This window comes from Zonotrichia albicollis, chromosome 7 (assembly GCF_047830755.1).
Source record: "Zonotrichia albicollis isolate bZonAlb1 chromosome 7, bZonAlb1.hap1, whole genome shotgun sequence".
In the NCBI taxonomy this organism is placed as follows: domain Eukaryota; kingdom Metazoa; phylum Chordata; class Aves; order Passeriformes; family Passerellidae; genus Zonotrichia; species Zonotrichia albicollis.
Genome location: NC_133825.1, coordinates 19,863,335 through 19,889,887, shown reverse-complemented (window position 1 = coordinate 19,889,887; position 26,553 = coordinate 19,863,335). Strand labels below are relative to the sequence as shown.

General features: G+C 42.5%; 1 protein-coding gene and 1 long non-coding RNA gene across 13 annotated transcripts in view; one reads left to right on the top strand and one right to left on the bottom strand.

Annotated features, from left to right (window-relative positions):
• The window catches only part of PCDH15 (protocadherin related 15), a 630,962-nt gene that overhangs the window by 449,347 nt on the left and 155,062 nt on the right, over positions 1-26,553 (top strand). For all 12 annotated transcript variants that reach the window (XM_074544551.1, XM_074544552.1, XM_074544553.1 and 9 more), the window contains 2 exons: positions 13,626-13,734; positions 18,563-18,675. In XM_074544551.1, the coding sequence (XP_074400652.1) occupies positions 13,626-13,734; positions 18,563-18,675 (222 nt within the window). The remainder of the gene's footprint in view (positions 1-13,625; positions 13,735-18,562; positions 18,676-26,553) is intronic.
• Positions 7,567-26,553, bottom strand: part of LOC141729673 (uncharacterized) — a 112,208-nt gene continuing 93,221 nt past the window's right edge. Inside the window, exons 2-3 of the long non-coding RNA XR_012581073.1 lie at positions 9,035-9,131; positions 7,567-7,729 (exon numbers count right to left, since the gene is read on the bottom strand). This is a non-coding gene — a long non-coding RNA (uncharacterized LOC141729673). The remainder of the gene's footprint in view (positions 7,730-9,034; positions 9,132-26,553) is intronic.

Below are 26,553 nucleotides of genomic sequence, written 5' to 3'. Positions count from 1 at the left end.
GTTAGGCTGAGTTGAAATGGCTGATTGTGGCTAAATCCACTTTCATAGAAGCTTTCAGCAGATGAGGAGTGCCTCTCCAAGCTGTGTGAGTGGTAAAATCCCACAGAATAATTGGGTTTTTTTTCTTGATGACTTCTAAACCTGATTGCTTAAAGACAATTCACAGGGAGGGAATCACCCCTAATAACAATCAAACTGCGTAAAACGAAAAAATCATCTTCAGTTGCCATTTTGTCTTGTCTTTTTTGGGTTTTTTTGTTTGTTTGTCAGATATGAAACATTTTAAACTGCAAATGTTCACGGTTGATTTGGGGAATTGTTGGTTTCTGGAGCAGTTCAATCTCAATCTGCCTTTATTTTCTTTGCCTTATTTGTACCAAGATTTGCCTTTTTAAATTCAAACATGATAGAAGAGCTTTGCCAGGCTTTGGCCTGCCGAGACTTACAAGCTGCATTTGTGTTCAGTGGCATCAAGCCTCAGGAAATTATTTGGGATTTGATTTGTTTCTAAATATTCCTTTCCCAGCTGAACAGGCTCTGTCCAGTTTTGGGATTGCTGCTAAATGCTTTGTAGGGGGTGGAATTTACACTTCCTGCTGGAATTAGCCCATGACTGACTGCAGTTGTGTCTGCTGGCAAAACGAAATGTTCAAAGTCTGCCTTCCAGAGAAAACAGAGTTTTCATCATTAGGAGAATTGTTTCTCTTTCTACAAATCATTTTGGGCAAGAAAAAAGTGATTTTATGTTTTGAATAGGCAGCATCCAGCCCTGCTGTTAATTAGACTAAAATCTTTGGTGCAAGATAATTAGTGCTGGGCTGAGATGAATGGGAGATCCTGGGTACTTTAATTCCAAAAATTATTTGATGGACAGGGCATTGGTGTTACTTCAGGAAATAACGAGAGAAATATTTTAAAAACTACTGTGTGTCTACATTCTTGTTCTTAATTGGACAAGAACTTCATGACTGAGGCTCTGAACAATCCCTGTACCACTGAAAGATGAGCAAATTGTCCCATTTTTTGCAGGGATTAATTTTTCAGTAGCAATTTAGGTAAATGCTGCGACTCGGATGAGTGTAGGGGAAATGCAGATTGACTTCCTTGACACCTCTGCAGTGCTGTTTGTGGAAGAAGGCCGAGTTGTGCCCAAGCTGCTTGCCATTGGAGACAGATAGCAATTTTTCTAATTAAATTTCAGCAGAGATGCAAGATGAACAGATAGGTGATTATGAAGTGCTTTGCAAGGGGGAAAGCGAGGCAAAAACAATGATAAAAACCTCTGGTGGCTGCAACCACCCTGTTTATTCCAGGCAAACCTTTCATTTGTGTCACTGAAATGGTTTTTGAGGTATTAAAAATCCTTTTTTCTTAGCTTTGAGACTGAAGAAGAAGTCGAGATTTTTTGGTTTGGTTTTCAAGGTTGTTCATTTTTTTATTTAATACATTTTTTTTTTACTTGCTGAGGTTTGTTTAGCAGGTTGGGTTGAGGAACATTGACTGCCCTCGGGGCAGTGTTATTTTTTTATACTAAAAACTGTCTGTACTTTATTCACAATAATTTTTTAATACTTTTCACTTATGTTAGGCAGTCTGTCTCTACTTTTAACTAATTTAGAAGTGTCACTATTAAGCAGAAGATGGAGGACAAGAAGAAGAAGAAAAAAGACAGGACACACTTAGATTCTTTCATCTTGCTTCTGGAACTTCTATTTTAAATCTTTAAAATTTGACTTTTTCACTTTGTGATCAATTCGCTAACATTTTACTTAAACTTTTATGGCTTGTAAATCTTTACACAAAGTTGGTAACTTTTTTTTTTTATGGGTTAAGATGGAAGGCACAAGTGGTTTTGACTTTGTGTTAAGGTCTTTGAGCTTTTTGCTAGGGTCTTGAGTCTTGGAGGAATATCTTGGGTTCTGACAATTTGCATTTCCCCCCTATTTTCATTCTAATTGCAGCCCTACAGAGATCACCAGATTGATGTGAACTTCAAGGTAATGGATCAAGTTCACAATATTGGAGGTTTTTAACCTGGTGTGGTGATTTTGAATGAATAACTCAGCAAAGTCATAGTGGACAGCTTTGATAAACTATTGATTATCTGCTAGTATCTGATAGGGAACTGTAAGAGGTGTTTGAAGTCTGCTGATGTGATTTGCCCTTTTCTTCCCCTTTTTAGGATTGCTTGTCTGTCCCCCACATGCCATCCCTTGGTAGGTAGGATCTTTTTTTTTAAGGAAAATGTCGCTGAAAAGTAACGAAGCATGAAAAGGTTAAAATCACCAAGATGTGATGTTACAGATAATTAAATTTTATGTATTTGGGAGGATACCAGGATGGCTAATTAAAAAGAATTGTCACTAAAATTGTCAGGAACTTTAATATGTGAATGCATAAACCTGAGAATAATCTCCCTTAGCAGCCAGGCAAGCTCTTCCCTTTGCTGATGTATTGATCAGGCAGGACAGTCTCTGTTAATCTAAGATTAACCTGTATCTTTAAATATAGATATTTTTCAGATAGAGGAAAAGTTCATTTGCCTGCTGTGCCCCTCAAAATCAAAAAAAACCATGATTTTAATTTCCAAAATGTAATGGTTGTCTAAAGAACCAGATGTTTCAAACAACAGTGTGGTTGAGAAAATTATAACAAGGCTGCAGAATAAGGGAATAAAGTTTGAAAGACACTCTACTTCAGGGGATTTTAACCCAGTTGTGGTTCAGAAGTTGAGTTGCTGTCTGTGGGTAAAAAAAAATATATATATATTTATATATATATATAGTAGTTCTAATCCTTAAAAGTGGAGGTTTTAAGGGGAAAAGGATCAAGCTTGCCTAGAAAGTGAGAAGATTTTGGTCAAAGAAATGAAACAGGGAAAGAAAAATATCCCTGCAGGTCATCTTTGAAGCTGGTTTTGGGTTGAGAGAAGCATATTTTGCGTATTTCTGTGGGACACAGAGGCCCTGGGTGGCACAGGAGCAGCTCTGGGAGCTCTGCAGAGGCTCAGGCTGGAATGGAAATTTGGCTGCTGTTGAAAACAGGGGCATTTTCTAGCTACTCATCAAGCTGTAAAGTTAAATTTTTAATCTGATTTGTTATCATGGTGGGAATAAACTGGTAAAAATGACTGATTTTATAATTTAAAATTAAGGAATTTGTTTTGATAAGAAAATCTGGGAATGTTTCATCAATTGCCTGTTATTTCTCATCATGGTTAGGAACTTAGTAGTGAGAATATGTTCAGTTCTTGTGGCTTTGCCAGGAGTTGAGAAGGAAAAGGGTCCTGAGCTTGTTTAGAAGGAGTAACAGTGGTTCTGAAATGAGAAGGAATTTCCTTCAGGAAGGAAGAGGAGCTGCTTTGATTCCACTTTGGTCACAGCCACAGCAATCCAACCCATCCAAGGATGGAGAAGGATCTCCAGGGCTTTGGTGTGGGCAGGAGCACAAACCAGCTTTTTGTGCAGCAAAACTGAGGCTAAAAAATCCAATTAATGAATTAATCAACACCCAAGTGTAGATTGAGGAGCTCCTGTAAGATTAAATTCTGTTTTCTCTCCCATAGATCTGTGTTTGTTACAGCACCAAGGGGAGTGCTGTCACAAAGGAAACATATGTAGCAATTTATTTTATCCTTAAATGTCACTTGGAAGCATTTGAAGGCTTTAAATGTTGACAATTAAACAAAATATTCTTGCAGTGATGCTTTATTAGCCAGCTTCACTCCAGAAAAAAATTCTCCTCTCTGTCACATCCCTGGGCCTTGCAGAGAGAATTATTTCAGTGCCTGGGTTGTCCCATTGAGCTGCAGCTGATCATTAGGGGTCAGGAGGAATTATTTCTCTTTTCAGCTTGTTATCACAATTCAGAGGGTGCAGATTAATTCTTCAATTAATCAAACATAGGCTGCAAAACCCTAACTGGTGAATATTTGTGAGTATATGTTAAAATGAAGTTACCCTTGGAAATGAAATGAAAGGGAAATCCCCCTTCCCAGGACAGTCATGTTTGCTCTGCTCCATGCTGTTGAAAATGATTTTGTGGAAAACATTCCTTGAATCCTAAAGGTCTTTCCTGTGGAGAACATGGAAATTCCTGGTGAGTGGAACTTCCTCTCCTGAGAGGAGAAAATGGGATTAATCTCTATTTGGCTCTGAATCCATACCCTGGGCACCACAGCAATACTGGAGAGGAGGGAGTGTGCTTGGTAAATAATTCCTGCTTTTTGTCCTGGGATTGGAAAGAAATACATTTAATAAAATGCAAAAGTTTCCTGCTTCACCCTAAAAAGATGTTAGGATGAGCTTAAGGATGAAGGATGTGAGCGTTACAGGTAAGGTGTGTACACACACACACACACATGTAAATTTGCACAAATTTATTGAACACGCATCCAAAATTTAGCTGGCAAAACCCATTTTTTCCTTCAATCTAAAAGTGCCACTTTTAACATTACCATTAAATCAGTGTAATAAAATGGATTTAATAACGGTGAGGCAGAATTTGTAGCTGGCTATGGCCGCAAAATTTCTCCCTAAAATTCTTTTTCTGATAGGGTGGCAAACTTTAATGAGGAGAGGACAGTGGTGGATACAGCTGGATTTTAGTAGTGAGGTACTTCCAGGTGACATTGCCACTCCTGGAGTGGAGAAGTTGAGTACCCAAAAGAGAGGAAAATCAGTGCAAAAAGAGAGTCAGCCAAGAGACAAAGGGCCTGGGTGAAATACTGACATGTTCACCTTGATATTTATCTTTATTAATTTTTTTTATTTCAAAATAATTACTCTCTGTGGTTTTTTTTGGTTTTTTTTTTGTCTAGTTCCATACAGCTGAAATTAAGATTTCACCATTGGTACCGGTTATATCTTCTCATCAAATCTTTCTCCTCTTTTATCATTTGCTTGCAACTTCTTGTGCATTTTGTGGTGTATTATTGTGTGGCTGATTTTTCCAAAGGCATAGAGAAGCCATCAGCCTGTTGTCTTTAGGAAGAGAAATATAAATATCAATATACATCTATTTATATCTATCTATATTTTTATATATAGATATATATAATATAGATATAGATATTTATAGAGATATGATAGAGGGAATTTCCCTCTGTGAGAAATAGCATTTATAAGGAAAGAAAATTGAGTTAATATTACATTTTTTTAATTTCAAAAAAATTACTCTTAGAAATTGAAGTAAAAATAATCTGGAAGTCATCGTGGTGGTGCTACATGTTTGTTGAATATTTTCTGATTTTTGGGGAGATGTAGGTGCCTGTCTTTGGCTTCACAGTTTGCTCCCCTGCACAGAAATCAGGATAATAAGAAACCCACATCAAGAGTTTGAGGGATAATCAAGGAAATAGACTTCATAGTTATATGGGAAAAAAGCCAAATGTCAAAAAAGAAATATTTATTGTTCTTTAGTGCCAGTCATCACCTTGGAAGGAGGAGAAGCTCTGGCCTGAATTGTGGTTGTGCTGAGGCAGGAAGCTCATTGCATAATGCATTTCATTTAGTCCCCTGCTGGGGACACTTCTTATCAAGCATGTCAGATACAGAAAAAGCAATTTAGTAAGCACTGTGATCAGATCCTGATGAAATTCAATTCTTTTTTGGCCCTGCTGTTCCTGGGAGACATCATTGATAAAAATAGTCTCTGTTTTCTTCCGCGCTCGGGTTCATTATGCTCTCTTGCTGCTCCTTCAAAATGTTGGGTTTTTTTCCTCTCAAAGGTTGGGTTTTTTTTTTTACAAATGAATGGAAGGAATTGTGTTCTCTGACAGCTTACTCTGTTAACAACCCAAGCTGCCAGGATATTTGAATTTTACAGTTTTCATTTCAAGAAATTGCATAAACATGGGGCATGACAGAAACCCAGGGACACAGCAGCCATGGGTTGTATTGAGCAGCTAAATCAGGTGCTAAAAGCTGTTTGATAATTGAGTGCTGAGTTTAGAAAGGAGGTGAATTGAACAATTAATCCTGTGTCTTAATTTTTCCCATTGGTCAATAAAACACTTTTTTACCCCCAGAGAAGACAGGAGAGGCCAGGTCACCATCAGCATAAATTACCCACTGTGGCTTTTTAGCTCTGGCTCTGGGAATGAAGGGGAAAATAAATAAAGAGAAAAGTTAGTTTAGTTTTAAATTTGCAGATCAGTTCTGGGGCCCAACACAGGAAGGACCTGGAGCTGCTGGAGAATCCAGAGGAGGCACCAGCATGGGCAGAGGGATGGAGCAGCTCTGCTGGGAGGAAAGGCTGGCACAGCTGGGGGGGCTCACCTGGACAGGAGAAGCTCTGGGGTGACCAAACTGTGGCCTTGCAGGGCCTGAAGGAGCTGCAGGAAACATGGAGAGAGACTTTTGCAAGGAATGGAGTGCCAGGACTTAGGAGAATGGCTTCCCAGTGCCAGAGGGAGGTTTAGATTGGATATTAGGAGAACATTCCTCCCTGGCAGGGTGGGCAGGCCCTGGCACAGTTTTGCCGAGAGAAGCTGTGGCTGCCCCATCATTTCCCTGGAGGGGTTAAATAAAAGGTGTGGATTTGGCACTTGAGGATGTGGATTAGTGGTGATGGATTTATGGTTGGACTGGATGATCTAAAGCCCTTTTTCAACCTTACTGATTCTGTAATTCTAAGTATAAATGGGATGAATTAGATCTAAATCTCTGGGGTTTAGCAATGTAGATTTTGTTTCCTCAAGTTGTTGTGCCCTGTTTTGGGAAGTGTTTCCAGGCCCAGAACTTTTGCTGAGTAAACCTTTTTTTATCTCCTGCGACAACTTGATCTAACAATTTTCTTCAGAGAACTTATTCTCTTTCAGCTTCAGAGTGTATTTTAAATTGTGCTTGGGGTTTGCTTCCAAATTCTCCAAAGCACTCAGGTTTTGTCCCACAGTTTGGGTTCCTGTGTTGTGGCAATGTGAAGGGTCAGAAGATCCCGTTCCCCCTGGGTTCCTGTACATCTGTGTGTCACATCAGCCTTCAGAGAGCAGCACAGGAAATCCTGCAGGCTCCTGATGTGAGGCTCTGATCAAAGGCAGGAACGTGTAGCTGCCAGTGGGAAGGCAAGGAAAGAGGGAGAACAGTGAGACCCTACAAACGGGAGATTTGATGTGACATGGTTTGACTAACAATGAGATTTTGGTGGCGCCTCCTACATTTGTAGCACGATTCCTGCTTTTTGGATTGACTTCTTTTGTGGTTGGATAGCTCCACTGAAACGTTGCCCACGTTTTGCTGACATGCAAGTGCTCTGTGATGGATTTCTGCTCATTAGTGTTTTGTCACAGCCCTTGTTGTGCTGGCAGAGCAGCTGAGGCAGCAGCAAGGAGTGATGTTGGAATGGTTCTGCAGCTCTCCCTGCTGTTTTAGTGCCGAGTGTTGGCAAAGTCACAGGCAGTTCTGCACAGCATGGAGAGAACTCAGCTCATTTCCCACTTACAGCTCGTATCCCAACCTCAGGAAAGCACAAGGAGAACCTGTGTCACCATAATGATTCATCAATTCATCAAGGACTTTGTTGGTTTAATAGTGCAGGGCTCCCTGGGAAGGGGTTCTGGATGGCAACGTGTGTTGCTTTAGTGACATTTTCCATCTGGAGAAAAGCTCCTCAGCCTTGTTTTCTGCAGGATGAGAGTTCAGCAGCAAATTCCTCAGCTGAGCTGTGAGAATGATGCAGGGGGAAGGTCCTGAGACTTTATCTGAAGTGCACTGGCCACAGTTAGAGCTGCCTGTAAAAATAATAATTTTCAGGGTATCAAATTGGCGTGAGATGTCCAGTGGGAGCTGATTGTGCTAATACAGAATCCCAGGGTGGCTCAGGCTGAAATCCCAGATGGCCCCACTCCAGGAGCTCCAGGTCCCTCTGGTTTAGGTTTCTGGCCACCTTAGTGCCTTAACAACTCAGTTTTCAGTGGGACTTGTGGGTAGAAAATGTCTTGCTGTGTTTGGCCCAATAATAAATTGACAGTGAAGATTTTTGTGCCTTCTCTCAGCGGATTTCCTGAGCTGCAATCCAAACAAAACTTTAGGAACTCTTACTTTCCATACAGTTTTATCCTTTGCAGTATTTTCCACCTGTGTGATGGCCCTGGTCCCTGAGCCCCAGGGATGTCTCTGGTGGGAGCTCAAGTGGTTGTGAATCATCAGTGCAGCATCACCAGAGTGAAACCTGGGGCTGGTTCATGGTCTGGTGTCTTCAATTGTGCAGAAAACACCTCTAAGGAATGTATTGTCTGCTCAGGAAAGAACCTTCTAGCTGAGGGATGTTGGCTTCAGTTGGCTTTCAGTTTTGTAGAATGCAATGATTTTTATGGTAATAAGCAAAAACCCCCCAACATACACAACAAACCCCCCCAAAATACACCACAAACCTCCCCACAAATGGAAAAGGCAGTTCTGAGCAGAAAATTGGGTTATTCCAACTCTCAAAATGTGCCATTTCCTCTCTTCTCCTCCTCATTGTGCCCAAAGGAAGTTTTCCCTAAGTATCTATGGTTGGCAAATTCAGCTTTGCATCTCAGGTAGATGGAAGAGATAGAAAATCTGACTTTTAAAATCCTTTTTATCAGCTGTGCAACAATTATTGTTGTACCCTAACCTTAAAAATAATTCCACACTGTCCACATCTTCTTATTGGAACCTGTAATTCCTAGACATCTTAAAATAATTTTAAAAAATTATGTATATATATATATATATATATATATATATATATATGAATATTGAAAAATATATTACTTTTATTTTAAATTCATGTTGATTTTGGGATGTTTTTTTATTTTGTTCTTGAAAGCTCCAAATGCATATTCTGCATCTCAGTTTTAAATTCCTTCATAATCATTCCCTGGGATCATGGGATGGTGAAATCAATACATAGGCAGGTGCCCAAAAATCCTGCTTGGATTTTTGAATGCAACTGCACTCCTGAATTATTAAGCACCATTTTAATGCATTAATTAAAAATATCAGCACTTTCTTTTATTCACAGTCCTCAGTAGGTGCCTAAAACCCCCTGGCACAAATGGGACTCTTACATTTGCCTTGTTCCATCCATAACATCTCTGAAGGCCATGGATTTTTGCAGGTCCTGCTGGACATCCCTCATGGAGAAGGTGCTGCTGTCCTTCCATGCTGAACACAAAAATAAGGAGAGGAAAATGAGGCTTTTGCTGCTACCTTATTCTCTCTGAGCTTTTTTTTAAGTATTTTTCTGCCTTGATCATCTCGTGGCCCTGCAGACTCCCTGGCAGGCTCCCCATCACAGCTCTGTTTGAAGGAGGATTTTTTAAAAATTTATTAATATTTGTGCTAAAAGTTGCAAGGTGGGGTTGGGGTTCTGCTTTTTGGCCTACCCAGTTCTCCTGTACTGAATACCTGGAAGTCAATTAATCACCCCACCAATAACTAAGGGAGCTTTTCCCTAATGAGGAAAATAAATGACTGCCTCTTCCACCCTCAGATGGGCAAGATCTGTTTGTTTTTTAATCACCTGCCAGAGTGATTGGGCAGCTTTTCATGTTCCCCATGGCAGAGGTTGGGATGTGAAGGCCAGCTGTTTATTCTGAGTGATCTCCCTGCCCTGCTGCGGCTCCGTGCTGACTTTCCTGGCACTTTCTCCATCCTTTCCCTGCCAAACCCCTTGGTGCTCTTGCTTTGCCTCCAGTTGGCACCCATGGGCCCCTCAGACACTTCACTCCTTCATTAATTTGTCCTCCCTTCCTTTTAATGAGCTTCCATCTCCTCATGAAGCTCCTGAGAAGGAGCCTGGTAGGGGATTTTTCAGCCTCTTTCAGGGATGCTGGATGCCTGTGGATGACTCCTACTTTGACTCCTCATTTTTAAAACAATTATTTCTGATTTAAAGCATATACACAATTTCTTAAGCTCCCTATGTGTGCTTTGATTAATTTCTTAACATGCCATTACCCATTTATTAATCTAATGGCTGCTTTATTGTTTTATGGTTTTTTAGTTCTAATTTCTAAATTTGAGTGAAAAAGATGCTGCATGGTCTGTGGATTATTAAAACAATATGAGAGCACCTTGAGTTTTGCTTCAAGGCACATCAGCCAATTTAATTCAAAACAGCTTTAAATTATTAAAGTTGGAGCTGTTCAGCCTGGAGAAGAGAAAGTTGTGGGGAGACCCCACAGTCACATCCAGGGTCTGAAGGGATCCAGGGAAGCTGGAGAGGGACCCTGCAGCAGGAACTGCAGTGACAGGACACAGGGATGGGTTCAGACTGACAGGGGGGAGATTTAGATGGGTTTGGATTGGAAGGGACCTTAAAGCCCATCCAGTGCCTCCCCCTGTGCCATGGGCAGGGACACCTTCCACTGTCCCAGGCTGCTCCAAGCTCTGTCCAGCCTGGCCTTGGACATTTCCGGGGATCCAGGGGCAGCCACAGCTGCTCTGGGCATTAATACTGAATTTAAACCCAGATTAACAGATGGGATTGGTTTTGTTGTGGATTTTTGTGGATTGGTTTCACGTTTCTAACTCAAACGTGGAGTTTTCTGAGAGGGCTCCAACTGACCTGTGAATTTAAAAATACCATTTTAGTCTTGGTCAGTTTTCTGCATAATCTTCTCTCTTCCCATGCAACTTCTATGCCATCCTAAAGCCATTTAAAAATTTAAGCAGATGTCAAATATATCTTCTTCTCTCTTTCTTTCTGCCTATTTTGAGCTCGTCTCCCTCATTATACTTTTAAGAATTTAATTTTTCAGAGAATCACAAATGGAATTGGGTGATGACAAAGGACCTGGCCAGTGGGACAGGGACAGGAACAACAGCCATGAGCAGGAGTGGAGTGAGGACTCCCAGTCCCAATATGGGAGGCCAAGAGCATCCACCCTCACTTTTTAATGTGCCTATCCCTGACATGTCTGTATCTTAAATTACTCTGGTGTGGAAAAGGCTGGAAGAGCCTCTGGATTTGAGAAACCTGCTGGAAATGCCTGGGGGGACACACCTTGGGGTGTGGTGGCAGTGACCATGGGACTGCCCACAAGGGGTCAATAAATTGCCTTTCCTCCATCCCTGGCTCTTTCTTCTCCTCCTGGCTCATCCCTTTTCCCTCTAAGATTCCCCTCAGCAGTGCCAAAGCTCTCCCAGCTCCCTTCCAGCTCTCAGCAGGATGATTTCTGACAGCTCTGCCAAAACTTGGCCAAGCGTGGGCTTGTCTCATTCCTATTCCCACGCTAAATTTCAAGTCTCCTCTTGCAGAACACAGAGCTTTGCAAAGGAAAGGCTGCCAGGACCAGTTGTATGTGGGGGAAAGAAAAGGGTGTCTGGCTTTTCACAGAGCTCATTAAGGGTTTTTGTCATGCAGGGAAATGTTCCAAGGGGAGGGGAAAGCCTGGTGTGCACACATGCATGTGTGGTACATTTGTGGTTGGTTGAGCAGCCAAGGTCACTGAAAATGTGGGACTTGGGAATGGCAGCTCTGGAGCTGGCACTGGAGGCTGGATTGACAAAGATGAAGCTGGCACCAGTTTTGGGGTGACCTCATTGAGGCCTTCCAGGACCTGAAGGAGCTAAAAGAAAGAAAGAGAGAGACTCTGTACAGGGGATGGAGTGACAGGACAAGGGGGAATGGCTTCCCATTGCCAGAGGGCAGGGATGGATGGGATATTGGGAATTAGGAATTGTTCCCTGGCAGGGTGGGCAGTCCCTGTGAGATTCCCAGAGCAGCTGTGGCTGCCCCTGGATCCCTGACAGTGCCCAAGGCCAGGCTGGACAGGGCTTGGAGCAGCCTGGGACAGTGGAAGGTGTCCCTGCCCATGGCAGGGGTGGCATTTTGTATCCTTAAGGTCCCTTCCAACCCAAACCATTCCATGATTCGACAATTCTATCTCCATGTTAAACATTTGAATTCGCTTCCAAATAATGGTGAATTGTTCCCACACCCATCCACACTTGTCCTATGTAGCTTTCCCTGCCATGTCTGTGTAGGCACAGAGTTTGTGGTCATTGGGAGTGGGGCTGGGGCTGAGCCTCATCCCCAATGGGCTGCAGCTGTGCAGGACAGGTGAGTGATATTAAAGATAATGAGCCATTAATGAGCTGGAGGGGGGGGGGCACTGACCAATCACCCAGGAGCAGAGGGCACACAGATGCAGTGCATCAACATGAGGGGATAAAAGGTTGGGCTGAAGAACAACCAAGTGTTGATGCTTGAAGCCTTTCTTTGTGTAAGTCACATCTTTGCTGTCCGTGGGGAATTTTGTTTCCCAAGAAAAAGGGCTGGAGTTCATGTCCAGGGCCCTGTGGCCCTGCTGGGCTGCTGCCTCCTGCAATCCCAGATGGTGCAGGATGTGTCCCCAAGCTGCCACCACCTACAGCTCGGGCTGCCCTGGCAGTGCCCAGCACCTCCTGAAAACTGGGCTGGTGTGTGGGCACAGAGTCTGTGGGGCTGGGGCTGAGCCTCATCCCCAATGGGCTGCAGCTGTGCAGGACAGGTGAGTGATATTAAAGATAATGAGCCATTAATGAGCCCAGGGGCACTGACCAATCACCCAGGAGCAGAGGGCACACAGGTGCAGTGCATCAACATGAGGGGATAAAAGGTTGGGCTGAGCACAGGAAGGGCAGTTGTCTGCAGCCTTCTGGGGTGTTGTTGTGTTACTCTGTGTGAGCAGATACCTGAAGCATTCTGACCTGGTAAGGTGTTGCTCTGGTTGGGGTAAAGCTTTCTGAAATTGTTTGGTGATATTCTGTGTATTGTGGTCCTCTCAACTGTGTTATGGCTGTACTTTAAATTTCTTTGCAGTGTGTATTTGTGAATCACAGCCATCCCAGCTCCTGATGATGCTCCAGTTCAACGTGCTGTTTTCCTATTTTCAGGCATTTGCTGTGTTTCACTGTGTGATGGCTGAAATCCCTGATTAGAGGGAGTATTTATAGAAATTCCGTCAAGTATTTGTGAGCTTCCTTTATCAAGTGTTTACTATCAGCTTCTAAGCTGATGAGGGGGCTGGAGCACTTTCCCTTTGGAGCCAGGCTGGGAGAGTTGGGGCTGGAGAAGAGAAGGTTATGTGGAGACCTCACAGATCATTCCAGGATCTGAAGGGGCTCTGGGGAAGGCAGAGGGAGACTTTTCATCAGGAACTGGAGTGACAGGATAATGGGGAATGGGTTCAAACTGTTAGAGGTGAAATTTAGGTGATAGATAAGGAAGGAATTGTTCCCTGGCAGGGTGGGCAGGCCCTGGCACAGGGTGCCCAGAGCAGCTGTGGCTGCCCCTGGATCCCTGGTAGTGCCCAAGGCCAGGCTGGACTTTGGGGCTTGGAGCAGCCTGGGACAGTGGAAGGTGTCCCTGCCATGGCAGGGGTGTCACTGGCTGACTTTGAGGTCCCTTCCATACAAGCCATCTGGAGTTTTTGTGGTTCTTTTCCTCTAGGATATGTCCTAAGGCTGTACCTCAGAAAGGAGGCTGCTATAGAAATGTTTATATTTCTCTGTTTATTTGGATTTAAAGGGGCCATGAGCTGTAAATACTTCTCATTCTGAAGGCTTTTCTTCCTCCAATACTCTTCCCTGTGAAATGTTGTTGTGCTAAACCTCCAGCTCTCTCTGCTGGCTTTCTGACTGCTCTGTTTCCAATGTGTGTTTTCATTTCAGGTCCATGTGAATCCCATCAGTGTCACTCCACCCATCCAAGCCATAGACCAGGACAGGAACATCCAGCCTCCTTCAGATCGACCTGGCATCCTCTACTCCATCCTAGTTGGTTGGTGTCTGCTACTTTTCCTATCCTTCCAATCTGCTTATTATCAGCCAGGAAAAGATTGCCTGGGAGAGTGGAACCCTCATTAAAAATTATTCTTGTGGTCAGTGGGATGTTTGGAATTGTTTTTCTGCCTGTTGGTGTTTTATTCCCACATGGAGGTTGATTTCTTGTGTTTATTTATTAGTGTTTATTTAGATTAAATCCAGCATTGTTCTCTGGTTTAGTAAATGGAACAACATAGGGAGGGAAGGGAGATCTCTGCTGGGATGTGTGTTCCATTGACAAAAAAAAAAGAGGCTAAAAAAAGGCAGTTAAAGCAATTTCATCCCAAAAATCATGTGGCACAGGGCAGCTCCAAGGGTCTTAGCACATCCACCTCCAGTTTTGCTGCCTGTGAGCTTTCCTTTGTAATTTAAAGTTGGTTTAGTTGGTTATGCTGCTCTCTTCTTTTTCCTTTTGCTTCCCTGTGTTTGCCATTTGTTTCTGGGTTTGTAGGATGTGACCAATAGTTGGCAGTTTCAGGGTTCCACCTGGTCCCAAAATCCACCCAGGGACCTTTCTGTGGGATTTGGAAAGGGGGAATTTTGTAGAATCCCTTCTTTCCCTGTCTTCCCTGTGTTGAACTCCATGGTTTTCCCAGCCAAGGAGAGAGGCAAGTGAGGATTTTGAGGAGCTTTTTGTGGAGGTTTAGCTCTGCGAATTTAGCTTATTTATAAAAGTCATAAATTGGTTTTATTCCTAAGTTCTGGAGGAACAGCTCCACCCCTAGAGCCACTTTTAGGCCAACTTCTTAAGGTTTTTTGCATAATTTACAGTGTTCTTCAGGAGTGAAATTATAAAAGATTGCGTGTCACTAACTTGGGATGTTGGGAATATTGGAGTGGCTGTTCTGACCTCCAAGAAACAATTCAGAAAGGTGTGGTGCAGCAATTTGGGTTGGTTTGGGGACTTCATTTTCTTGCTTTTTTCCCCCCTTTCCGTTCTTTTTCCGTCTTTCCTTTTTTTTTTTTGTCCTTTTTGCTTTACTTTGTTTTCCTTTCCTCCTCTATCTCTTATTTTTGCTTTTTTGCTTTTGTTTTTCCATCTCATCCTTCATTCTTCCTTTGGTTTTTTCCTTTATTTTTTCTTCTATTTTCTCTTACTTTTCTTTTTCTTCTTCCCCCCTTATGTTCCCCTTCTTTTTCTCTCGCTCTCTTTTTTCTTTTTTTCCTCTTTTCCCATTCTTCCCTTACCTGTTGATATTTTTTCTTCTTTTTTTGTTCTTCACACATCTTTTCTTCTTTTCCTCCTTGTTTCCTGTTTTTTTTCTTAATTTTTTTCCTAGTTTTCTATTTTCCTTCTTTTTAACTTCATTTGCCCTTTAATATTTTCCTTTCTACTTATTTTTCTTTTTCCTTTCCTTTCTTTTTTTGCCTTCTTTTTCCCTTATTTTTCTCCTTGCTATTTTCCTTTTCTTTTATTCCTTCTTTTCCCCTTATATTTTCCTGGTTTTGTTTTTTTTTTTTCCTTCCTCTGATGTTTTTTTCTTCCTTCCTCTGTTTGTTTTTTTTGTTTCTTCCTCTTTTTTTTTCTTCATCTGTTTGTTTCTATCTCCTATGTTTTCCTTTTTTCATCTTTTTTCTTTTCTTCCTCCTTTCTTTCTTAATTTTTCCATCTTTTTTCCTTACTTCTTTTTCCTTGCTTATTTTTCTACCATCTTTATTTTTACATTAATTTTTTTCCTTTTTTTCCCTGTTTGCTTCTTTGTACTTTGTTTTTTTCCTCCTTTTTCCCCTCCCTTTGCTCTTTTTTTTTCCCTTTCATGTCTGGTTTTCTCTTTGTGTTTTCTTTATTTTCCCTCCCCCGTACTCTTCCTAAGGATTTCTTTTTGGATTTTAAATCTGCCTTCATCTCTTCCAGGATTTGCTATTTCTGTTTTAGCCTCAGAAAATATTAAGCAGTTGCACAGAAAGTGGCCCTTACAGATATTTCTCATTATGTGGATTTTCTCCCTCCCTTTTCTTTAGATCTAAACCTCCTTCTCCTTTATATCTTTGGGAATGTCCTTTTTTAAACACAGGGAGGTTTGAACCTGTGGAATGAGGGAATAAGTTACTTATTAGAATTATTTAAATGTTCTTTAATTTTACTCAGTTTTATTTGGTTTTTTTTTTTTTTGCTCACCTGTGCAAGCCACATGATCTGGGCACTGTGGATATTTGATATATTAAAGATTTGGGAATGGGATATTTGTTTTTTTGGGGTTTTGGAGTTTTTTTTGTAATACATTAATTTTTCCAATCCTTAGCCTTTGGAAACATTAATTTCTTTGGGTCTTTGCAATACACCCACATTCCCTGGATTTATCCAGATATGAGGCAAGGCCCTTCCCTTTATTTCCATTTTCTGTTTATTAGCATGCTATTGATTCTACAAGTAAATGCTTTTATTTTGACTCAAATTTTATTATTTTTAATAGTAAAATGCATTATGTTTAATAGTAAATTACTAGTAAAATCTTTTTAGAAGTAACTTGAAGCCTTTATTTTCTCTGGGGCCAATCCTTGAGAAAAGCTCAATTTTCCTTTCAATCATCAGCCTTTTTTTGCCTTTGGAACTGGCTCTGTGATTTCTGCTGCCACCTTTGGGCACTTTTGGTTGATATTTTAAAGAAAGAGCCAAAAATGCCCAGTAACTTTTAGGAAAGGGGGGATCCTCTCCAGTCCTGTATCCATATCAAGCCCCACAAAACCTCTCCTCTGGCTCTGGAAAAAGCAAGTTGAGGAGTCCTTTCCTTCTCCTCTTGCTGGCCCCCCATGTTTTGATCCCTCAGCCTCTCCAAACCCATGGAATTTCTGGAGCCAGGAGACTCAGAGCTCACCCCTGGATTTCAGCACAGGTAGAGATGGACTGAGGGCTGCTCTGTGCTGTCAAAATGGAAATGATTTTGTGTGTGCGGAAGCAAATATCCCTGTTCCTGGAAAAGCTGGCTCCCAGAGTTTAAAAATCCAGGAATTTCTTCCTGAGGTGAGCAGGAGCTGAGAAGGAATCCCCAGTCAGGATTTTGGGCATCCACCTGTCATCCCTAATTTTTTAAGATTTTTCTATCATCCACTTTGCTGGCTTTTCCTCCTTTACCTGCTGAAGTTGGTTTGGTTGTTGGTAGAGTTTTTTGGGTTGGTTTTTCCCCCCCGGATCCTTTCCTGACATCCTTACACAATATCAACCTCATTTTCCCTTCTCTAGACCCCTTTGTGACTTGTACCCTCCTCCCCTACATATTTCTTCTCCTTTGGGAACTTTTTTTTCCTCCTGTCTTAGAGTTTTTTGCATTTTCTTCTCTAATTTTGTGACTTTTTTTAGCTTCAGCAGCAGCCCTGCTGTTGTGCAGACTCTAGAACCAACAACCTGTTACCTGCTAAAGTTTTGGAGCTCCTGCTGGGTGCCTTGAGCTCTTCAAGAATTAAATTAATTAATGAGAATGTGAAATTTAAAGGCAGGGCAAGGGGATACAGGACCTGGAACTTGAAGCTCTGCATTTGTGCTGGTGGTATAAGAGAAAAAATAATGCATGGTGATTCTTTTGCTGCTTTTTGGGTCAATGATAGATATCAGTGTAGATTAAGAGAATCACAGAAAAAAAAATATATGTGGAGATATATATTAGTATATAATACAGATAACATATAATATCTTATATATTATAGATTATATATATTAATTATACATACTATATCTTATATATTATAGATTATATGTTATATGTAGTGTTATTTATTGTGTATTATTTTTTATATATTATCTATTACATTATGTGTATAATTTATCTAGCAGATGGTTGTCATTGGAGGATTGCAAATTAAATTATTGCAGTAATTTATCTCCTGGCTTTCTGAGAGTACTTTCTAACCATTGCACTTGTAAAGGGAACAAAAACCAGCAGCATTTATTAGGAAAATTATCTTCCTTTGTGTTCAATTTATGTCTCAGCCCTGACTGGATGCAGGGTTGGGTTTGTGTTGCTCCCAGGGCAGCTTTAGGGGCTCGGATTTTTTGGGGGGGTTCTTATCCCTGGAGCCAGGAGTGCCTTCTGCCCTTAGCTGCTGTCAGGGCTGCTCCCAGACCTAAACCCCTTGAGATTCTATGATTATAATCAGAATTTTGGTTCCTTGGGATGTGTTGCTGAGCTGGGAGTGCTGAAGTTCACTCTGTATGGGACACTTGGGATTTCTAGGCCCTTCTGCACCATTTCTTTGAGAATCCCAGGGCTCAGAATTGCTTTAGCTGGGATTTTTCCCTCCTCCTGTGCCACGCTGTGGTGCTGGAACTTTTGGCTTTAGGCACAGGTGCGTTTTTGGGCTGCAGCTGCCGGGCACAGCCCTTCCTCCATCTCCATGGGCTCCTAAATCCATTCAGGCTCTGAATGGAGAATATCCTGGAAATCCACAGCCATGAAAACACCACTTACAGCTAACAATAATTTGAAATTTCATCTTAATGCTTCCTCACTGAGGAGAAACGTTTCCCAGAAGGATTTCTAAAACAACCTGTTGTTACCATGTTGTTATTACTTATATCTATTATTTATGTGCTGTTAATAATATTCCTGCTGTTGTCAAGTACTTAGGGAGTCCCAGTTGAGAGGAATCTTTGTGGTTTTGGAGAGTAAGGAACTAATAATATTAAACATATAACTTCATAGTACCCTTAAGCTCTGTGTACACGTAAGGAAATATTTTATCCCTCCAATAACAGAATGAGGCTTTGTTCCTTTGATTAATGAGTAAAATAAACACATTGCTGGACTAAACCTTTCAGAGCTGTTCAAACCTCATGTCTTTTTTTGCAGGTACTCCTGAGGATTATCCCCAGTATTTCCATATGAATCTCACAACAGCTGAACTGACACTCCTCAAGCCAATAAATAGGGATTTACATCAGAAGTTTGACTTGGTAATTAAGGTAATTTGGGCTGAATTTTTTCACTGTTTTGATATTCTTTGGAAAACAAAAAGCTCTGTAGAAAATGTAGTGTGGGCCTGGTGTCTCTTCTGTGGTTTTCTCTTCCTTTTTAGCCTTTTCTTCCCTGACCTGATGAGGTTGGTTTGGTTGTTAGTGGGGGTTTTCAGGTTGGTGTTTTTCTGGTTTTTTTTTTTCCTGGCTTCTTTCCTGACATCCTTGCAAAATATTAGCTTCATCTTCCCTTCTCTAGATCCTGTTGTGTGTCTTAGCCTGTCAGGCATCACTTAGCTCCATGGGGGGAAGAAGGGTGTGAAGCATTTGTGGAAACAGAATGAACCCTGGCAGAGTTGTAACATTTCACTTTACATTGTGTGAACAAGCTCAGCATCCCTTGTCCCCTTGCTTTTTATGAGCCCTGTTGTCCTAAGAATGCAGCTGGTTTCTGTTTGATGTGTTCAGTTCACAGCCCATTTTGAAACATAGTGATACAGATCGTTGTGTGAGTGTTTCAAGAATCCCGGTGATGTCTTGTGAAGGCTGCCCTACAAAAGAGGCTGGATAGAGTTGAAGAATAAAGCAGGGATTTATTAAAAGGCCTCAATGGATCCACCTTGGGCAGCACAAGAGCCCAGCCAGGGCTGCACCCAAGGTGAACCAAAATGGGCACAAAATGGACACCTGGTCATGGGGTCTGTCACTTTTATAATTTCTGCTCCATTTGCATATTGGAGTTTATTGTGCAATTCCAGCTTTAGGTTATGAAGTCCTATTCTTGTTTTCCTTTCCTCAGTCCACATTGTTTGTGCTCTTGGGCCTGAAATCTGGATCATTTGTCCTTGGTCCCCAGCTAGAGAAGGAATTGTTTTGTCTCCCTGCTCTGTGCAGAGAGCTCACCATCCCTTTATGTGAAGCTCAGACCCACACACTCAAGCAGCACAGAATGTGAAAAATATAAAAACTAAACCTGAGGTATCATTAGCATGGATCAGGTTGGGGTAGCAGTGAATAATTCATATCTGAGTAGTGAATATTCACAGGATGCCAGGGTATGTGAGGCTGCAGGAGCTCAGAGGGCACCCGGTGTCCCCTCCCTGCTCCAGCAGGGCCATCCCAGAGCCCAGGGCACAGCATTGTGTGCAGCCAGCTGTGCCCCAGCCCCAGGGAGGAGAGCCCCCAGGCTGTGTGGGCAATGTGCTCAGGGCTGGGCACTGCCCAGGGCAGAAGTTGTGCCTCCTGTGCAGGGCAATTGCTGGGCTCAGGCCCTGCCCGTGGCGCTGATGCCATTGCTGGGCCCCGGAGCAGAGCCTGGGCCCTGCTCTGCCCCTCCCTGCAGCCAGGCCCAGCCAGGCCTGAGGGCCCCTCTCAGCTGGGGCTCCTCTCCAGGCTGAGCAGCCCCAGCTCCCTCAGCCTGGCCTGGAAGGGCACCCACATGCTCCAGGCCCTTGCTCAGCTCCAGCAGCTCCTGGCCCTGCTGTGGAGGGCCACAGAGCTGGACACAGCACTGCAGAGGCGCCTCCAGGGCTGCCCCAGGGCCGGCATCCCTCCCTGCCCTGCTGCCCATTCAGCTCCTCAAGCTGGGAAAAGCCCTAAAGCACAGCCCATCCCTGGAAGTGCCCAAAACCAAGTTTGGACAGGGCTTGGAGCAGCCTGGGACAGCTTGGTGTCCCTGCCCATGCCAGGGGTGCCACTGGATGGGCTTTGAGGTCCCTTCCAACCCAAACCATTCCATGACTCTCCATATCCTTAAGGAGTTACAGCTTAAAGCCCTGTAGCTCTTTCTTCCCAAACCTTGACTGCACAAAATGTCAATTAAAAAATCAATTAATGGTGGGAGAGGGCATTTTCTGTGCCTAAATAGCCACTCCAATCATTAATGGCCATGTTTATAGGGTTTAGTAGGTTCCTGTTGCTGTGGTAAATGTGCAGTCAGGGGAAATAAGGAAACAGTAAGGAAAAGGATCACTCTGTAAGAATGATTATGTGCCACTTGCAAAAACAATAAAAGTTTTTATGCTGTATCCTTCAGGGACTATTGGAATAATGGCTCAGGCTTGTACCAAATCAAACCTTCAGCTTCTTGTGTTGCACATTTCTCATTTCTTGCAGTTGTAGGATCTGATTCTGTTTTATCTGGAGGGGTGCAATGTGTGATGTTTCCCTTCAAACAGAAAATATGCTATTTTTGCAGCATGTGCTCAGTTTAGTCTTTAAAATATTCCCTCTGATATGAGAAGATTGATTTTTTTTTTTTTTCTTCTGTTAAGATATTATGGAAAACTGTAAAATGGAAAAGGTGGTTAAGTCAATACAGGAATATTTGAATGCAGGAAGGAAGGTGGGCAGGAAATGGGGGCACTCACCTGCATTGCTGATAAATGTTGAATTCTCAAAGAGAGAGACAGTGAAAAAAACCTAAACATCCTAATCAGAAATGCTGGGTTTCAGCTGTTCTTTACCTCTGGAATATATTAGATGAGAAGCAAGGAGAAAACCAATTTTGCCCTCCTACGGAAGTTCTTAGCAGTTCCATTCCCTACCAAGCAACCATGGGCATTATTACAGCTTCCTTACAAAAAAAAGTGAATTTTTGGGGGTGTTTCCATTGAGATTTCCATGTGGCAACAGCAAGGCTGCCACAATATGTGGATTAAACCTTTAAACTGAAAGAGCTTAATTAAAATTAGTGACATGACCACTGCGCTGTAGTCATGAGATTGGCACTTTTTAGAACTGATAACAAGAACAGACACATTTTATTTTATTTTTTTTTTTAAAGCATGAAGCAAATGGGAGAATTAATCAAATTGATGCACTTTGCTCCTTTCCTGTTTGAGCAGGGGTTATTTATCAATCAGCCAGAATCTAAAGTGGCACTTCCATTGTGATCCATTTGCAAAGAGGATGGGCTGTGGGAGGCTGGGTGTGCTGGCACAGGCTGGGAAGTGTTCATGGATGGAATTCCTGTGCTTTGGAGAATTCACCACACCTGGGGAAGAGCCAATTTTGATCAACTTGCTGGAGTTTCTCCTCAGTGTTTGCAGTGGGTTGATATCCAGGAATTAAGGAAAAATCATGACATTTGTCTATTCAAAGCTGCTATAAAACCTGTGGGACTTGCAACAGCAAAGAAAAAAAAAGGCAATATTTTGATGCTAATGAAGGGCAGAGAATCCCAGAGTGGTTTAGGTTGGAAGGGACCTTAAAGCTCATCCAGTGCTGCCCCTGTCAGGGCAGAGACACCTCCCACTGTCCCAGGCTGCTCCAGCCTGGCCTTGGGCACTGCCAGGGATCCAGGGGCAGCCACATTCTCTGAGAATCTGTGCCAGGACCTCCCCACCCTCACAGACCTTTTCCATTTCTGGTTGTACCACTCTGGTCTATGTTAGTTATTCAGGACTACATCAGATTTTCTCCCCTTTAATGGAAATGCATCTTTGTCAGATTCAAAATCAGGGAAAGGCATTTTATTTCTCCTGCAAAAAATTGATTTTCCTTTACTGATGGCATTGTATTAGTGACTAAAAATGCTTGGATTTCTAGATCATCAGGTGGAAAAAGTGTTTTGGTGATCTCATGTGGGCACCTGTGTAGTGGTAGAATTAAATTGCTTTAGAGTAGTTTAGATAATTAACTAAATCAATTTATCTCTCAATTTAACTAAATTGGTACTTCTAGAGTGGATTTGCATCCAGCCTGGCTGGTCAATTCATAAACCACTGTTGTGTTTGATTGTATTTTTGAAATTAGGGAGGATTTATGTGACGTGGGCATCTCCATAAAAACGTGAATTAAATTATTAAAAGGGGGGGGGAGAAGAGGGGAAAGATAAGACTCCCAGTTTCAAATAACATTTGCAGCCTGACTTTTATTAATAAAAGACTTTTCCTTGAATGTAAGAGCTTTATGGTTCATAGTGAATAGTGTTATAACCTGGGCTAGTGTAACTGGATGAGCTTTAAGGCCCTTCCAACCCAAACCAATCTGGAATTCTGTGAAAAAGAATTCCTTTGTGTCCCTTGGGTTGTTTTGGTGCCTTTCCCACAGAGATGGTGACAGAAGTGTGCTTCAACACCATGCCAGAGCAACACAGAGGATTTTGAAGAATATTCTTGCATGGCATTTTCTGGATCTTTTAGATGTATCCCTGTGGTCCCAGGAGGGCTTTCAGCCAAGGCTGTCACTAACCCAGTGACAGACAATTCCTCAGAAACAGCTCTACAATGGGGCTGTGTTTCCCTGGTGTTTAGAAGGTCAGAGTGGAGCAGTGTGTTTGCAATTCCGGTGTTAGAGGGGAATTGGTTTGGGATCCCATTGTGCAAGAGGTGATGGAGACCATTTCTGCTGTAGTTATCCACTATGGAATTTCTCCTGGCTGGAATTTTTGAGCTGAGTGGGATTTCCAGCCAAACTGGGCAGCACAGGCAGCTCCAGTCTCTGCTCCCAGGGAATGGCTGCCCAGTGCTTGAGTGCCAGGAGAGGTTTAGGTTGGATTTCAGGGAAAGGTTGTTCCCCCAGAGGGTGCTGGCACTGCCCAGGCTCCCCAGGGAATGGGCACAGCCCTGAGGCTGCCAGAGCTCCAGGAGGGTTTGGAAACCTCTCGAGGAATACCAAGGATGGGATTGTTGGGGTGTCTGTGCGGGGCCAGGAGTTGGATCTATAATTCTTGTGGGTCCTTCTAGCTCAGGATATTTTGTGGCTCTCGGATTCCTTTCTCAGGGAGGTTCTTTGGATCAGGGAGTTGCCCCCAGCAGTCCCAGTGTAGTTCAAAATCAGAACTCCATTTTCTTCATGCAGGAAAAAGGCCATTCTTTATTCACATAACTCCTTGTTATACAGTTTTACAGACCTCAGGTGTGACTCCAATTGGTCAGGAGCTTTCTTGCCAATTACTCTATTGGTTAGTAAAAATTTTTTACTTGTCCATCAAATCTCTCTAAATCTATCCCATGAGAATCAGTGAAGAAAATATGTGAACAATTTAACATTAATGTTTATACAGGCGCTGGTTGTTTTTCACAAACTATTCACACCAGGATTGTTCTCACTTGGGAACTTGCAAAGTGCCTTTTTTTGGAAGAAATGACAGGCCAGCCATCCACCTAACAGAGCAAGCCTGATTTTATGAGGCCTTTATCTTATTTTTCTACCTGACTGCAACAATTCAACTCTTCCCAATGTCCATGATTCTCCTGATATGGATCTCAGCAGAAACAACAGGAAGTGATGCTCTCCTGCTCCTCACTCTGGAATTTGTTTGGTTTCTCTCATCCCAATGGGAGTTTCATTGATCCCTCCTGTCTCTTGGTCTCAGAGCTGTCAAAAAATTCTTGCATTACAGGGGAAAAGGCATGGCTTCAGAAACAGCCTCAGGATCCAACTGTGGGCAGGCCTTGGAGGCAGGAAATAGGAATATTCAGGTGCCATTTTTGGTGTGATTGCACAGGGCTGTTTCCTGTTCCGAGTGGAAATACAAGGAGGCTGGGAGAGGATGTTTGCCAGCCACTGGAAAGGGCAAAAACTATTGAGGTTTAAAACACAGGGAGGTTGAGGAGGAGAGCTCTAGGCTGGAGAATCTTGGGAATGATCTCAGTGGTTGAATTCCTGAAGTAAGAGCTAATTCTGATCCTGAGAATTACAGAATTGTAGTGTGTGTATATATATATATAATATATGTAAAATATTCTGGTTGTAGAGACAAAGATATAATCACAGAATTATTTAGGTTGGAAAAACCCTCTGAAATCATCAATTCCATCCATTAACCCAGCCAATCCCACCACCACTCCATGTCCTCATATCTTCCAAACACTTCCTGGGATGGAGCTCCCAGGGATTGAGTGCAGAATTCCAGAAGAGGACTTTGCAAGACCAACTTGAGTTGGTGATTAAATGGCTGAAAAATAAAGTGAAGCATGTCAGAAAGGATCACCCTGAACTTTTATATAAAAATGATGGGTTCTGGCCTGACTTGGGAATGAGATCTTGGTGTTGGAAGTGGGAACAGAGTGTGAAGGTTGGCTTGGTGATCCGAAAAAAAAAAATAGAATATGAAATGTAATATTAGAAATCATGAGGGAAAATAGAGAAAAGAACAGGGAGCAAAGCACTGCAGCTCTGAACAGATCCAAGTTTCCTGATCACAGTGTCCCAAAAAGGACAGGGCAGGACAGTCTTCTCCAGGTGGGGAAGGAAGAAGCTGGGACAGACACTTGAAAAATCCAGTGCTGGTGGGAGTGAGGAGGAAGCAGCAGTTCAGCCTCTCCTGCAGTGCCAGGGTGAGGAGTTCTTAACTGAGACAAGGAGCTGGCAGGGTACAAACACACAAAATGGGTTTTCTCTAGAAAAGAAGGTTGTGTGGAGACCTCACAGCACCTTTCAGGAACTCAGGGAAGCTGGAGAGGGACCCTGCAACAGGAACTGGAGACACAGAACAAGGGCAAATGGGTTCAGACTGACAGAGGGGAGATCAAGATGGGATGTTGGGATGGAATCATTCCCTGTGGGGTGGGGAGTGGTGGGATGGAATTCCCAGAGAGGCTGTGTCTTTCCCTGGATCCCTGGCCATGCCCAAGGCCAGGCTGGATGGGGCTTGGAGCAACCAGGAACAGTGGAAGGTGTCCCTGCCATGGCAGGGGTGGAGTGGGATGGTTTTCCAAGTCCCTTCCCACCCAAACTGTGATTCCTGCTATGGCTCAAATTTGACAGGCAGTGCTGTGGGGCTGAATGCTGACCTGGGCTCCAGGGGAAACCAGGCTGGCTCATGGAAGACAAATTTAGAAATAAAAAGAGAAATCCGAGGAGATCTGAATTGCTTCTCCTGTGTCTGGCTGCAGCTTCAAGCAAGATTTTGGAGTTGTTCTTATCATGGTCACCATGGGAGGTTCAGATTAGGCATCAAAAAAAATTCCTTTTTCCCTGACAAAGTGATCAGGATTTGGAAAAAGTTGTCCAGGGTAGTGTTGGAGTCACCCTGTCTGGAATTGTTCAGGAGACATCAGGATGTGGCTCATGGGGACACAGTTTAGGGTGATGCTGAGTTGGACTTGACCTTGAAGGACTCTCCTACCCTTGGTGATTCTGTGACTGTTTTATTCTGAATTTCAGACAGCACAATTCCAGCAGGCAATGAGGAGATATCCATCAGTTGAGGCTCACTGGACTGGAAGTTCTTGGATTAGAGAAATGCTCCATAGGTTTTAAGACTTAAAAAGTTCTGAATTATCTAATTTATTTATTTATTTATTTATTTACTCTTTCAGAAACTTCGTGTCTGCAAGGTTTGGTTGATTTTTGCAAGAATTTCAGCCTTTATCTCTTCCCAGCCTGTTCTGATCTCTTGGCTCCATCATCTTTCACCCTTGCTCCCTTTGTTTGGGTAGCTCTAAATTTCCCCTCTTCCCATGTCTTAATTTTCTTGCATTTCAGAGGATTTGTGCTTATTTTTTGCTCCTCTAAATTCTGGGGTTTGTACTCAGGGTGACAGATTAGGAAAAGAATGAAAGAAGTTCATTTTCATTAAGAGTTGCTTCATCGTCTTGCTGTCAAGGCTGAGATTTTCCAAATCATTCGTTTGGCTGTGCATCTCCTGTAGGTGCTAAGGACAATAAGTTTTTAAATTAGTTTTTCAAAGGTTCAGCCCTTAGGTGAACTCAGAATTCAATTAATTCTCTTTGAGACAGCTTTTTTTTTTTCTTCTCTCTTGTGTTTAATACAGTGCTGGGATTTGATGTAGAATTAAAAATCTGAGTGCAGGGACAGGGTTTGTCTTTGTGATGAAGGAAAAAAATGGTCCAGGGCACCCAAACTTTTCCTTTAAATAATTACAATATTTCTTCAGATCAGTAAGGTTGACCCTAAATTTTGTGTCAGAACTCTCAG